Source organism: Oncorhynchus tshawytscha, linkage group LG06 (genome assembly GCF_018296145.1).
Source record: "Oncorhynchus tshawytscha isolate Ot180627B linkage group LG06, Otsh_v2.0, whole genome shotgun sequence".
Lineage (NCBI taxonomy): Eukaryota > Metazoa > Chordata > Actinopteri > Salmoniformes > Salmonidae > Oncorhynchus > Oncorhynchus tshawytscha.
Genome location: NC_056434.1, coordinates 40263244 through 40275541, shown reverse-complemented (window position 1 = coordinate 40275541; position 12298 = coordinate 40263244). Strand labels below are relative to the sequence as shown.

The window sequence follows — 12298 nt, the reverse complement described above, 5'->3', positions numbered from 1 at the left end:
GCTTTCATTTCTAGATTCATTCTCTGATCCTTTGTTTGGATGGACAAGATGTTACTTCATACTGCAAGAGCTCTGATAGGTTGAAGGACATCCTCTAGAAGTTGGCATAATTACTGTGTAGTCTATGGAAGGGGGTGGGAGCCATGAGCCTCCTAGGTTTTTTATTGAAGTCAATGTACCCCACGGAAGCTAGCTGTCCTCCAGCTTACACCATGGTGCTACTCTAGATGGTGCTGTTGAGTCTACTTGTAGACCTTCATTACAAAACAGTGTGTTTTAATCAGTTATTTGGTGACATGTAAATATATTTAGTATGGTTTTATCTAAAAAAGGATAACTTATTTTTAAATATTCCACTGCATAGGATTATTATCCTCCCCTTCCTCTGAGGAGCATCCCCTGGAATACACACACACACACACTGCAGAGGTATTGTATCCATTGTGTCATGTGTCCAGGGTGTGGTGGCGTGTCTAGAGGAGCAGTTCAGTCCTATGGTGCAGGCTGAGTTCTCTGTGTTGGTGGATGTACTACACAGCCCTGAGCTGCTGTTCCCAGAGGCTGCCAGACTGCGCTGTGAGAGCGGGGCCTTCATGTCCAAGTGAGTGTGGCAGAGGTATAGATGCAGTCACTAACACTGATCAGACACACGATCACAAACATGATCTTTGGGCTGCATTTCTTGAGCGTTTACACCAGCGCCAAGTTTGCATTTGGCCATCCATTGTTCTTCTTTGTGTTTTACTTTCGACTTCTGACTTTTCATAAATGTTTCCCAAAAAAAGGGTTTTGTTTATTATTTTCTGTCCTCACAAACTTCCAGTCAAAGGTCACACGTCCGTTGGTGTGCTTAGATGACTTAAAGCCATGGTACTGATGTTTTGTTTGTACTCTTCCCTTTGTCATTCAGACTGATCAAACACACCAAGAAGCTGATGGACAAGGAGGAAAAGCTGTGCATTAAGATCCTGCAGACACTCCGAGAGATGCTGGACAAGAAGAAGGCCTTTGATGAGCCTGTGAGTACTGAACCAGACATGTCAAGGGTGTGATATGTACAGGGTGTTTCGGGATGTACAGGACATGATGACAAGGGTGTGTTACATACAGGGTGTTTAGGGATGTACAGGACATGATGACAATGGTGTGTTACATACAGGGTGTTTAGGGATGTACAGGACATGATGACAAGGGTGTGTTACATAGAGGGTGTTTAGGGATGTACAGGACATGATGACAAGGGTGTGTTACATACAGGGTGTTTAGGGATGTACAGGACATGATGACAAGGGTGTGTTACATAGAGGGTGTTTAGGGATGTACAGGACATGATGACAAGGGTGTGTTACATAGAGGGTGTTTAGGGATGTACAAGACAACAAAAGAGGAGGGTATATTACTGGAAACCTTCTAAGTTAATCAGTAAACTTAACCGAACTTTGGTAACTATCACATTTTTGGGGGGAATTTTATAATATGACATCTAGGGGCCTTTTTGGGTATTTCAGATTGTCACAGGTGTTTGTAATTCTTTCGGTTCCCTACCCCTTCTTTGGGGTACTGAGCAAATGTTAGGTCTTGTGAGTGGAAACTTGAACATTGTGAGAATTTTTTGCAACTTCCGGCGTGCGTTTACAGTGAACACTGAGGCTTTGTACCCTTACAGTTTAAGACAGTAGCTAATAGGCTATTGTGGCTTTTGGAGCATAATGTAGGCCTACCAACTTAACCAATGGAGCAAATAGTTTTGTCTAAAAAGGATCACTTATTTTTTTCATTTTTCACTGCATAGGATTAGTATCCTCCCCTTCCTCTGAGGAGCCTCTACTGGAATGCACGCGCACACACACACACACTGTACTGCAGAGGTATTGTATACATTGTGTCATGTGCCTAGAGTGTGGTGGTGTGTCTAGAGAGCAAATCCCATAATATTTTCACGTGGAAATAGCTTTTATTTTCTGTGATATAGCCTACTTTAGCCTATATGTGGTGTTCAATGCAGGCCTACATTGCTTGAGACTTTAAAAAAAATGTTTTTACATGATGAAGAACTTGACATTAAAACATTTGTTTTACTTATATTGTGTTTTGATGCGAGAAACCACTTTACATAATAAAATGTTATTATTATTATTACCATACAGATAGTTAGACAATCTAGGCTACCCCTCTGGCTATAGGTTTGAATATGAAAATAAACCCTCTAGCTATAGGTTTGAATATGAAAATAAACCCTCTGGCTATAGGTTTGAATATGAAAATAAACCCTCTGGCTATAGGTTTGAATATGAAAATAAACCCTCTGGCTATAGGTTTGAATATGAAAATAAACCCTCTGGCTATAGGTTTGAATATGAAAATAAACCCTCTAGCTATAGGTTTGAATATGAAAATAAACCCTCTGGCTATAGGTTTGAATATGAAAATAAACCCTCTGGCTATAGGTTTGAATATGAAAATAAACCCTCTGGCTATAGGTTTGAATATGAAAATAAACCCTCTAGCTATAGGTTTGAATATGAAAATAAACCCTCTAGCTATAGGTTTGAATATGAAAATAAACCCTTTAGCTATAGGTTTGAATATGAAAATAAACCCTCTAGCTATAGGTTTGAATATGAAAATAAACCCTCTAGCTATAGGTTTGAATATGAAAATAAACCCTCTAGCTATAGGTTTGAATATGAAAATAAACCCTCTGGCTATAGGTTTGAATATGAAAATAAACCCTCTGGCTATAGGTTTGAATATGAAAATAAACCCTCTGGCTATAGGTTTGAATATGAAAATAAACCCTCTGGCTATAGGTTTGAATATGAAAATAAACCCTCTGGCTATAGGTTTGAATATGAAAATAAACCCTTTGGCTATAAGTTTGAATATGAAAATAAACCCTCTAGCTATAGGTTTGAATATGAAAATAAACCCTCTAGCTATAGGTTTGAATATGAAAATAAACCCTCTAGCTATAGGTTTGAATATGAAAATAAACCCTCTAGCTATAGGTTTGAATATGAAAATAAACCCTCTGGCTATAGGTTTGAATATGAAAATAAACCAATTGGCTATAGGTTTGAATATGAAAATAAACCCTCTAGCTATAGGTTTGAATATGAAAATAAACCCTCTAGCTATAGGTTTGAATATGAAAATAAACCCTCTAGCTATAGGTTTGAATATGAAAATAAACCCTCTAGCTATAGGTTTGAATATGAAAATAAACCCTCTGGCTATAGGTTTGAATATGAAAATAAACCAATTGGCTATAGGTTTGAATATGAAAATAAACCAATTGGCTATAGGTTTGAATATGAAAATAAACCCTCTAGCTATAGGTTTGAATATGAAAATAAACCCTCTGGCTATAGGTTTGAATATGAAAATAAACCAATTGGCTATAGGTTTGAATATGAAAATAAACCAATTGGCTATAGGTTTGAATATGAAAATAAACCAATTGGCTATAGGTTTGAATATGAAAATAAACCCTCTGGCTATAGGTTTGAATATGAAAATAAACCAGTCTCAGAAAACCACACTGCCCCTTTAATTAAGATATAAGCTTTTACTTGACTGGCTTTTCAAAGACAGTTTGACATATGTGCTCTTGTAGGAGGCAGTAACTTCTCATTGCTGACCTATACTTATCTATGACTGGGCTAGTAAGTCGCTAACTAGCAAAGAATATCAACAAATGTGCAGACGCGAGGCTCTGCGCTCTGATCTGCTGCCAAGTGGCGCAGTGGTCTAATGCACTGCATCGCAGTACAAAAGGTGTCACTACAGACCCGGGTTAAATCACAACCGGCCATGATCGGGATTCCGATAGGGCGGCGCACAATTGGCCCAGCGTCATCGGCTTTACGAGTAGGCCGTCACTGTAAATAAGAATTTGTTCTTAATAACTGATGGCCTAGTTAAATAAAGGTTAAAAAAAATCTGAACTGATCTGAAAAGCGCATTCACTTGCAGTTGATGGAAGGTCCGCTCGTGGGCTACCCGCCAATAGAATTCAACTCCGTTGCGCTCAATCTTGCAAAGTTAGGTTTGTTTTGGTTTGTTGCATTGAAATGGGGCTGATATCATGTTCATTTTATCACAGAAAAAACGTTGATCCATATAGTGCAAACTAATGGGGCGAACTCCGTGAAGTTCTGTCTCTTGCGTCTCTGCGCAGCATGGCATTTCTTCTGTGCAGCACTCCTGGAAGAAACATTATACTAAATACAGTATAAACCATCAACTTAGTGAATAACATTGGTGTTTTAATGAGTTTTAACATGAAATATCCTTTATTTTTACACACTTAGTCAAATAAATATGTAAACAAAAAAAGTAAAAACTGGTGGCAGTTGTGAAAAAAGTAAATGGTTGAGTTGGAAGAGGTGCAGAGTTAATTGAAAATAGTGATTGTTGATTAGATGCTTTTTTCATTAGTTCATTAGTTTCTCCTGACCCATATGTCTATCCACTAGAAACTCCTGGACAATATGGTCACAGATATAGAAAATGAATACTATAGTGCCTTCAGAAAGTATTCATACCCCTTGAATTATTCCACATTTTACAGTTTGAATTCAACGTGGATTAAATTGATATCCCATGACATTGAAAACATGTTTTCACATTTTTTGCAAATTTATTGAAAATGAAATACAGAAAAATATCTAGATTACATAGGTATTCACACCCCTGAGTCAATACATGTTACAATCACCTTTGGCAGCAATTACAGCAGTCTTTCTGGGTAAGTCTTAAGAGCTCTGCACACCTGGATTGTACAAAAGTGGCCCATTTATTGTTTTCAAAATTCTTCATGCTCTGTCAAATTGGTTATTGATCATTGCAAAACAACTATTTTCAGGTCTTGCCATAGATTTTCAAGCAGATTTAAGTCAAAACTCTAACTCGGCCACTCGAACATTCACTGTCTTCTTGGTAAGCAACTCCAGTGTTGATTTGGCCTTGTGTTTTAGGATATTGTCCTGCTGAGAGGGGAATTAGTCTCCCAGTGTGTGGTCGAACGCAAACTGAACTAGATTTTCCTCTAAGATTTTGCCTGTGCCTAGCTCCATTCCGTTTATTTTTAATCCTCTAAAACCTCTCATTTCTTAACGATTACAAGCGTACCCATAACATGATGCAGCCACCACTCTGCTTAATATGGAGAGTGGTACTCAGTAATATATTTTGGGGGATTTTGCCCCAAACATAACACTTTGTATTCAAGACAAAAAGTGAATTGCTTTGCCACATTACTTTAGTGCTTTGTTACAAACAGGACACATGTTTTGGAAAATTTCAATTTTGTTCAGGCTTCCTTTTCACTCTGTCAATTAGGTTGACTAACTACAATGTTGTTGATCCATCCTCAGTTTTCTCCTATCACAGCTGTTAAACTATGTAACTGTTTTAAAGTGACCATTGGCCTCATGGTGAAATCCCTGTACTGTACATATAGGTAGGGTATGGTGACTAGGCAAAGGGATAGATAATGAATAGTATCAGCAACGTATGTGATGTATCAGAGGAGTTGGTGCAAAACGGGGTATATGCACATAGTCTGGGTAGCTATTTGGTTAACTGTTTAGCAGTCTTGTGGTAGAAGCTGTTCACGGTCCTGTTGGTTCCAGACTTGGTGCATCGGTACCACTTGCTGTGCGGTAGCAGAGAGAACAGTCTATGACTTAGGGGCTGGAGTCTTTGACAATTATTTTGGCCTTCCTCCGACAGCGCCTGGTATAGTGGTCCTGGATGGCAGGGATCTCACCCCCAGTGTACTGGGCTGTACGCACTACCCTCTGTAAACAATGTCAACGTCCTAGATACAAAATACTGTATACTGATACTTTCATGAATGGATGTATTGTCACAGACTTAGGTGTCACAGTAACGGCTTTGGTTGTGTGTTCATCTTTGAGTGTTGCAGTCGTTACCTTTTTTTAGAAGGATAAACCACTTCCCCAGTGTAGCAGCAATGTGAATATACCGTGTAGTATCAACCACACTATGTGGCTGCAGTTACAAGTGAAAGCAAATGAAGATGAAGATTGGTTGGTTCATATTGTACTGTCATGATGGACTGGGTGGGCTGCACTCAGATCAGTTGTTGCCCACGGTGCTGTAGGCTCTGTGTCTCGCGCTCTTTCTGTGTCTCGCGCTCTCTCTGTGTCTCGCGCTCTCTCTGTGTCTCGCACTCTCTCTGTGTCTCGCGCTCTCTCTGTGTCTCGCGCTCTCTCTGTGGTCCCTGAGCCCAGACTCCTCATCATCAGTAGTCTGTGGGCCTCTACATGCTTTTATATAAGGCAGGGTGGCACTCGAGGACAAGCTCACACTGAGGGAGAAAGGGTTGGAGAGATGGAGGGGGGGCAGGGGCAAATGCTGAACAAACAAATCAATACTGCAGTGAGCGTGGGTGCACCTTCTCTCTCTCTCTCTCTATCTCTCTCCCTCTCTCCTTTATCTCTCTCTCTCTCTCTCCTTTATCTCATCTCTCTCTCTCTCCACCATGGACCTGTGAATTGGGGAGGGAGGGTGGGAGTGATATGAGGGGAGGGTTGTTGGAAAACGAGACAAAGTTCCAGGGTTGGTGATCAACTCTGGAGGGTAAAGTGAAGCATGTGTGCTGCAGGTCTTAGTAGAGGAGGATAGGGAGATGAGACATTGAAGAGTTTACATACAGTAGAAGTAGCGCTGCCTTTTCAAGAATAGCACAAGTATTGAGATCATGTCCTGTTGCTAAATGTCAATCAGTATCATACTCAAATAGGTTGTACTCTGATATGATAGAATTCACAGGGTATATGATGCAGTCAATAGCACTGACATTTACATATTGTGCTAAAACATGTTGGTATGTTTTAAAAAGCCTAAGAATGATATGTGTTTGTGTGTCCTTTCACGTAGTCCGTGAGTGTTTGAATGTGTATTTGTCATTCTTTGTGTGTGTGTGTGTGTGTCATATCCCTGTTGCCCTGAGCGTGGAGCTGCTGTCTCACTCCACAGAAGTGAGCGAGGAAATAGAAAGAGCGAGAGAAAGAGAAAAGCGACAGCAGAGGTTGGTGGCTCCCCTGGGGCACAGTGAGTGGGAGGAGGAGAGAGAGAGAGAGAGAGAGCGAGAGAGAGGGAACGAGCAGGCGAGGGAGGGAACGAGTAAGAGGGGGAGGGAGCATGTGAGGAGCCATGTGAGCTGAGGGGAGAAAAGCGGGCCGCGGCTGCAGAGTGAGGGATTGGAGGAGAGTGGTGTCTGCTCAGTCCATGAGGAGACGGGGCAGGGGGTACACTTACGTAACCGCCTGCAGTGTCTGAGCCAGCGTCACGCGGACCGTCACGTTCCCACCCTCTCTCTCTCTCTCTCACTCGAACAAGTGTGAGCCTCTCCCTCCCTTGCTTTGTCTCTCTTTCTATCACAATGCCGTTTGCCTCAATTATTTCTCTCCTCTCTCTCTCTATCGCTCTCTCTTACTCTCTCTCTTACTCTCTCTCGCGCTCTCTCTCACACTCTCTCTCACACTCTCTCTCACACTCTCTCTCACACTCTCTCTCTCGCTCTCTCTCTCTCGCTCTCTCTCTCTCTCTCTCTCTCTCTCTCTCTCGCTCTCTCTATCTCTCTCTCGCGCTCTCTCTCTCTCTCTCTCTCTCGCTCTCTCTCTCTCGCTCTCTCTCTCTCGCGCTCTCTCTCGCTCTCTCTCTCTCTCTCTCTCTCTCTCTCTCTCTCTCGCTCTCTCTCTCTCTCTCGCACTCTCTCTCTCGCACTCTCTCTCTCTCTCTCTCTCGCACTCTCTCTCTCTCTCTCTCACTCTCTCTCTCTCGCACTCTCTCTCTCTCGCACTCTCTCTCTCGCACTCTCTCGCACTCTCTCTCTCTCACTCTCTCTCTCGCACTCTCTCTCTCTCTCGCTCTCTCTCGCACTCTCTCTCTCTCTCTCTCTCTCGCTCTCTCTCTCTCTCTCTCTCTCTCTCTCGTTCTCTCTCGCTTTCTCTCTCGCTCTCTCTCGCTCTCTGGGTCTCTCTCTCTCTCTCTCTCTCTCTCTCTGGGTCTCTCTCGCTCTCTCTCTGGGTCGTGGCAGGGGCAGACAGTGAACTGACTGAGGGATCTGCAGTAGGCTAAGGAGGATTGCTGTTGCGTGGCATATTGGAGTGTAGTGATTTCTGTGTACGGGGATGAGTAGTAGCGACGATAATGCTATTGAATTATATCATGTAATTTTAGAAATAATTTACAGCCAGTCAATCAATTTAGTTTAAATGTTTTGTAGTCAGGTGAAACTGACAATTGGGATTTAGGATATTGCTGAAAATATTGTTCACAAAATGTGTACTGCAGTGCAGGAACTATATGATAGTACCGGTGCCTTACTCTTTAGATACCATTTTAACGATATCACAGTATCTAATCTGGGGCAGAAGTCATAACCAGGGAAAACACCTGTCTGCTGTGCAATCTGGCTATTGGCAATAAACGTGAGACTACGGTTTTTAGGTTATGACAACCAGGACATTATCTCACGTTCCCCCGTGTGTCTGTGTGCATGCACGTGTGTCCTGTGTGTGCGTAAACATGGCTCCTGTGTTTGTTGACAAAGGAAAGTAAAAAGCTTCTTATGTAATCTCTCTCACAACCTTCTCTCTCACAACCAACAATCTCTTTCCCTCCCTCTCTCACACTCCTCCTTTCCCTCCTGCTCTCTCTCCGTCACTCTTGGCAAGTTTCACACCAGCCGCCCTAGGCAAAGCAGCTTTACAGATTACCAGCCTCTCTCACCGCTAAGCTAGTCACACGCACACACACCCACACACACCACACGTACGCTGCCCCACGCTGGCTCAGCTCATCCTGTGGGGTTTTCCCAGTGTGAGAGAGTGGAATATGGCTTAGCTACATCCCTGCACTCATCCTCTCATCCTGTCATTCACATGCAGCCAACCAGGCCAGCGTGAGCTCAGCTCACTGATACCAGACAGGCCTTAACCCCTGACTGCCCCTAGTCTGTATCCAGACAATGTGTAAAATACACTTTAAAACTTGAAACTAGTCCTGAGGTCTCAAGTGTTCCATCATGAAACCTGCAGCCTAACATCAACTACATACTTATACCCACGCTACATATTTTTATTGAAGTTTCTAGAGGCGATGGACTGAGATGTTTCTTTCAAGGGAGATCAGAGATGAGTGTTTGGGCTTTTGTGTCGGTTTGTTTTGTGTACTTGTGTGTTTAGGCTGCCGTCCTATTCCGCCTACTCTTCCTCTTCAATGCTTTATCTGTCATGTGAGTGGAGGTGTGTGGTCTTCATGGTGATGGACTAGCACGTGTTTACCTGTTTCCCCCGTTACTCAGCGGGCCTTATATGTACCCTCAGAGTAGGAGTGCTGATCTACAGTCGGATCAGGTTCATGTACTCCTATTTGTTAACCCTTTACCCTTGTGGGAATTGGCTTAGAGTGCCTTCAGAAAGTATTCACATCCCTGGACTTTTCACACATTTTGTTGTGTTACAGCCTGAATTTCAAATTGATTCAATTTAGTGTTTTTGTCACTGGCCTACACACAATACCCCATCATGTCAGTGGATTTGTTTATTTTTAGAATTATGAATTAAAATGTAAAAGCTGAGATGTCTTGAGTCATTAGGTATTCAACTCCTTTTGTTATGGCAAGCCTAAATAAGTTACATAATACGCTGTGTTTAACATCTCTGTCCCTCAGTTGAGGAGGTGAATTTCAAACACACAGACCAGGGAGGTTTTCCAATGCCTAACAATGAAGGGCAGCTATTGGTAGATGGGTAAAAATGACATTGAATATAACTTTCAGCTTGGTGAAGTTATTAATTACACTTTGGATAGTGCATCAATATACCAATTCACTACAAAGATACAGGCGTCCTTCCTAACTCCGTTGCGGGCGAGGAAGTAAACCACGTTTTAGGGATTTCACCTTGAGGCCAATCAAATCAAATTGCATTCGTCACATGCGCCGAATACAACAGGTGTCGACCATAAAGTGAAATGCTTACTTACAAGCCCTTAACCAACAATGCAGTTTTAGGAAAAATACATGTTAAGTAAAAAATAGATAAGTAAGAAATAAAAGTAACAAATAATTAAACAGCAGCAGTAAAATAATAATAGCGAGGCTATAAACAGGGGGTACCGGTAAAGAGTCAATGTGCGGGGGCACAGGTTAGTCGAGGTAATTGAGGTAATAGATGTAGGTAGAGTTAAAGTGACAATGCATCGATAATAAACAGAGAATAGCAGCAGCGTAAAGGGTGTGGGGGCCAAAGCAAACAGTCTGGGTAGCCATTTGATTAGCTGTTCAGGAGTCTTATGGCTTGGGAGTTGAAGCTGTTGAGAAGGCTTTTGGACCTCGACTTGGCACTCCGGTACCGCTTGCCATGCGGTAGCAGAGAGAACAGTCTATGACTAGGGTGGTTGGAGTCTTTGACCATTTTTAGGGCCTTCCTCTGACACTGCTTGGTATAGAGGTCCTGGATGGCAGGAAGCTTGGCCCCAGTGATGTACTGGGGGCGTACGCACTACCCTCTGTAGTGCCTTGCGGTCAGCGGCTGATACCAGGCGGTGATGCAACCAGTCAGGATGGTGTCGATGGTCCACCTGTAGAACCTTTTGAGGATCTGAGGACCCATGCCAAATCTTTTCAGTCTCCTGAGGGGAATAGGTTTTGTTGTGCCCTGTCTTTGTGTGCTTGGACCATGATAGTTTGTTGGTGATATGGACACTAAGGAACTTGAATCTCTCAACCTGCTCCACTTCAGCCCCATCTATGAGAATGGGGGCGTGCTTGGTCCTCCTTTTCCTGTAGTCCACAATCATCTTTGTCTTGATCACGTTGAGGGAAAGGTTGTTGTACTGGCACCACACGGCCATGTCTCTGACCTCCTCCCTATAGACTGGCTCGTCGTTGTCGGTGATCAGGCCTACCACTGTTGTCACCAGAAAATGTAATGATGGTGTTGGATTCGTGCCTGGCCATGCAATCATGAGTGAACAGGGAGTACAGGAGGGATTGAGCACCCACCCCTGAGGGGCCCCTGTGTTGAGGATCAGCGTGGAGGATGTGTTGTTACCTACCCTTACCACTTGGGGGTGACCCGTCAGGAAGTCCAGTATCCAGTTGCAGAGGGAGGTGTTTAGTCCCAGGGTCCTTAGCTTAGTGATGAGCTTTGAAGGCACTATGGTGTATAACGCTGAGCTGTAGTCAATGAATAGCATTCTCACGTAGGTGTTCCTTTTGTCCAGGTGGGAAAGGGCATTGTGGAGTGCAATAGAGTGCGTCATCTGTGGTTCTGATGGTGAGTGCTACGGGTCGGTAGTCATTTAGGCAGGTTACCTTAGTGTTCTTGGGCACAAGAACAATGGTGGTCTGCTTAAAACATGTTGGTATTACAGACTCGGACAGGGAGAGTTTGAAAATGTCAGTGAAGACAATTGCCAGTTGGTCAGCGCATGCTCGGATTACACGTCCTGGTAATACCTCTGGCCCTGCAGCCTTGTGAATGTTGACCTGTTTAAAGGTCTTACTCACATCTGCTACGGAGAGCATGATCATACAATCATCCGGAACAGCTGATGCTCTCATGAATGTTTCAGTGATACAGTGCCTTGCGAAAGTATTCGGCCCCCTTGAACTTTGCGACCTTTTGCCACATTTCAGGCTTCAAACATAAAGATATAAAACTGTATTTTTTGTGAAGAATCAACAAGTGGGACACAATCATGAAGTGGAACGACATTTATTGGATATTTCAAACTTTTTTAACAAATCAAAAACTGAAAAATTGGGCGTGCAAAATTATTCAGCCCCTTTACTTTCAGTGCAGCAAACTCTCTCCAGAAGTTCAGTGAGGATCTCTGAATGATCCAATGTTGACCTAAATGACTAATGATGATAAATACAATCCACCTGTGTGTAATCAAGTCTCCGTATAAATGCACCTGCACTGTGATAGTCTCAGAGGTCCGTTAAAAGCGCAGAGAGCCTCATGAAGAACAAGGAACACACCAGGCAGGTCCGAGATACTGTTGTGAAGAAGTTTAAAGCCGGATTTGGATACAAAAAGATTTCCCAAGCTTTAAACATCCCAAGGAGCACTGTGCAAGCGATAATATTGAAATGGAAGGAGTATCAGACCACTGCAAATCTACCAAGACCTGGCCGTCCCTCTAAACTTTCAGCTCATACAAGGAGAAGACTGATCAGAGATGCAGCCAAGAGGCCCATGATCAAACTGGATGAACTGCAGAGATCTACAGCTGAGGTGGGAGACTCTGT

The 12298-nt window shown here is 43.0% G+C and overlaps 1 protein-coding gene across 3 annotated transcripts in view; it reads left to right on the top strand.

Annotated features, from left to right (window-relative positions):
* Positions 1–12298, top strand: part of LOC112232084 (inositol 1,4,5-trisphosphate receptor type 2) — a 174668-nt gene that overhangs the window by 71438 nt on the left and 90932 nt on the right. For all 3 annotated transcript variants that reach the window (XR_006083609.1, XM_042323248.1, XM_042323247.1), the window contains exons 36-37: positions 459–601; positions 911–1019. Coding sequence is in view for 2 of the 3 variants with exons in the window: in XM_042323248.1 (XP_042179182.1) it covers positions 459–601; positions 911–1019 (252 nt within the window). In the remaining variant the exon portion in view is untranslated. The remainder of the gene's footprint in view (positions 1–458; positions 602–910; positions 1020–12298) is intronic.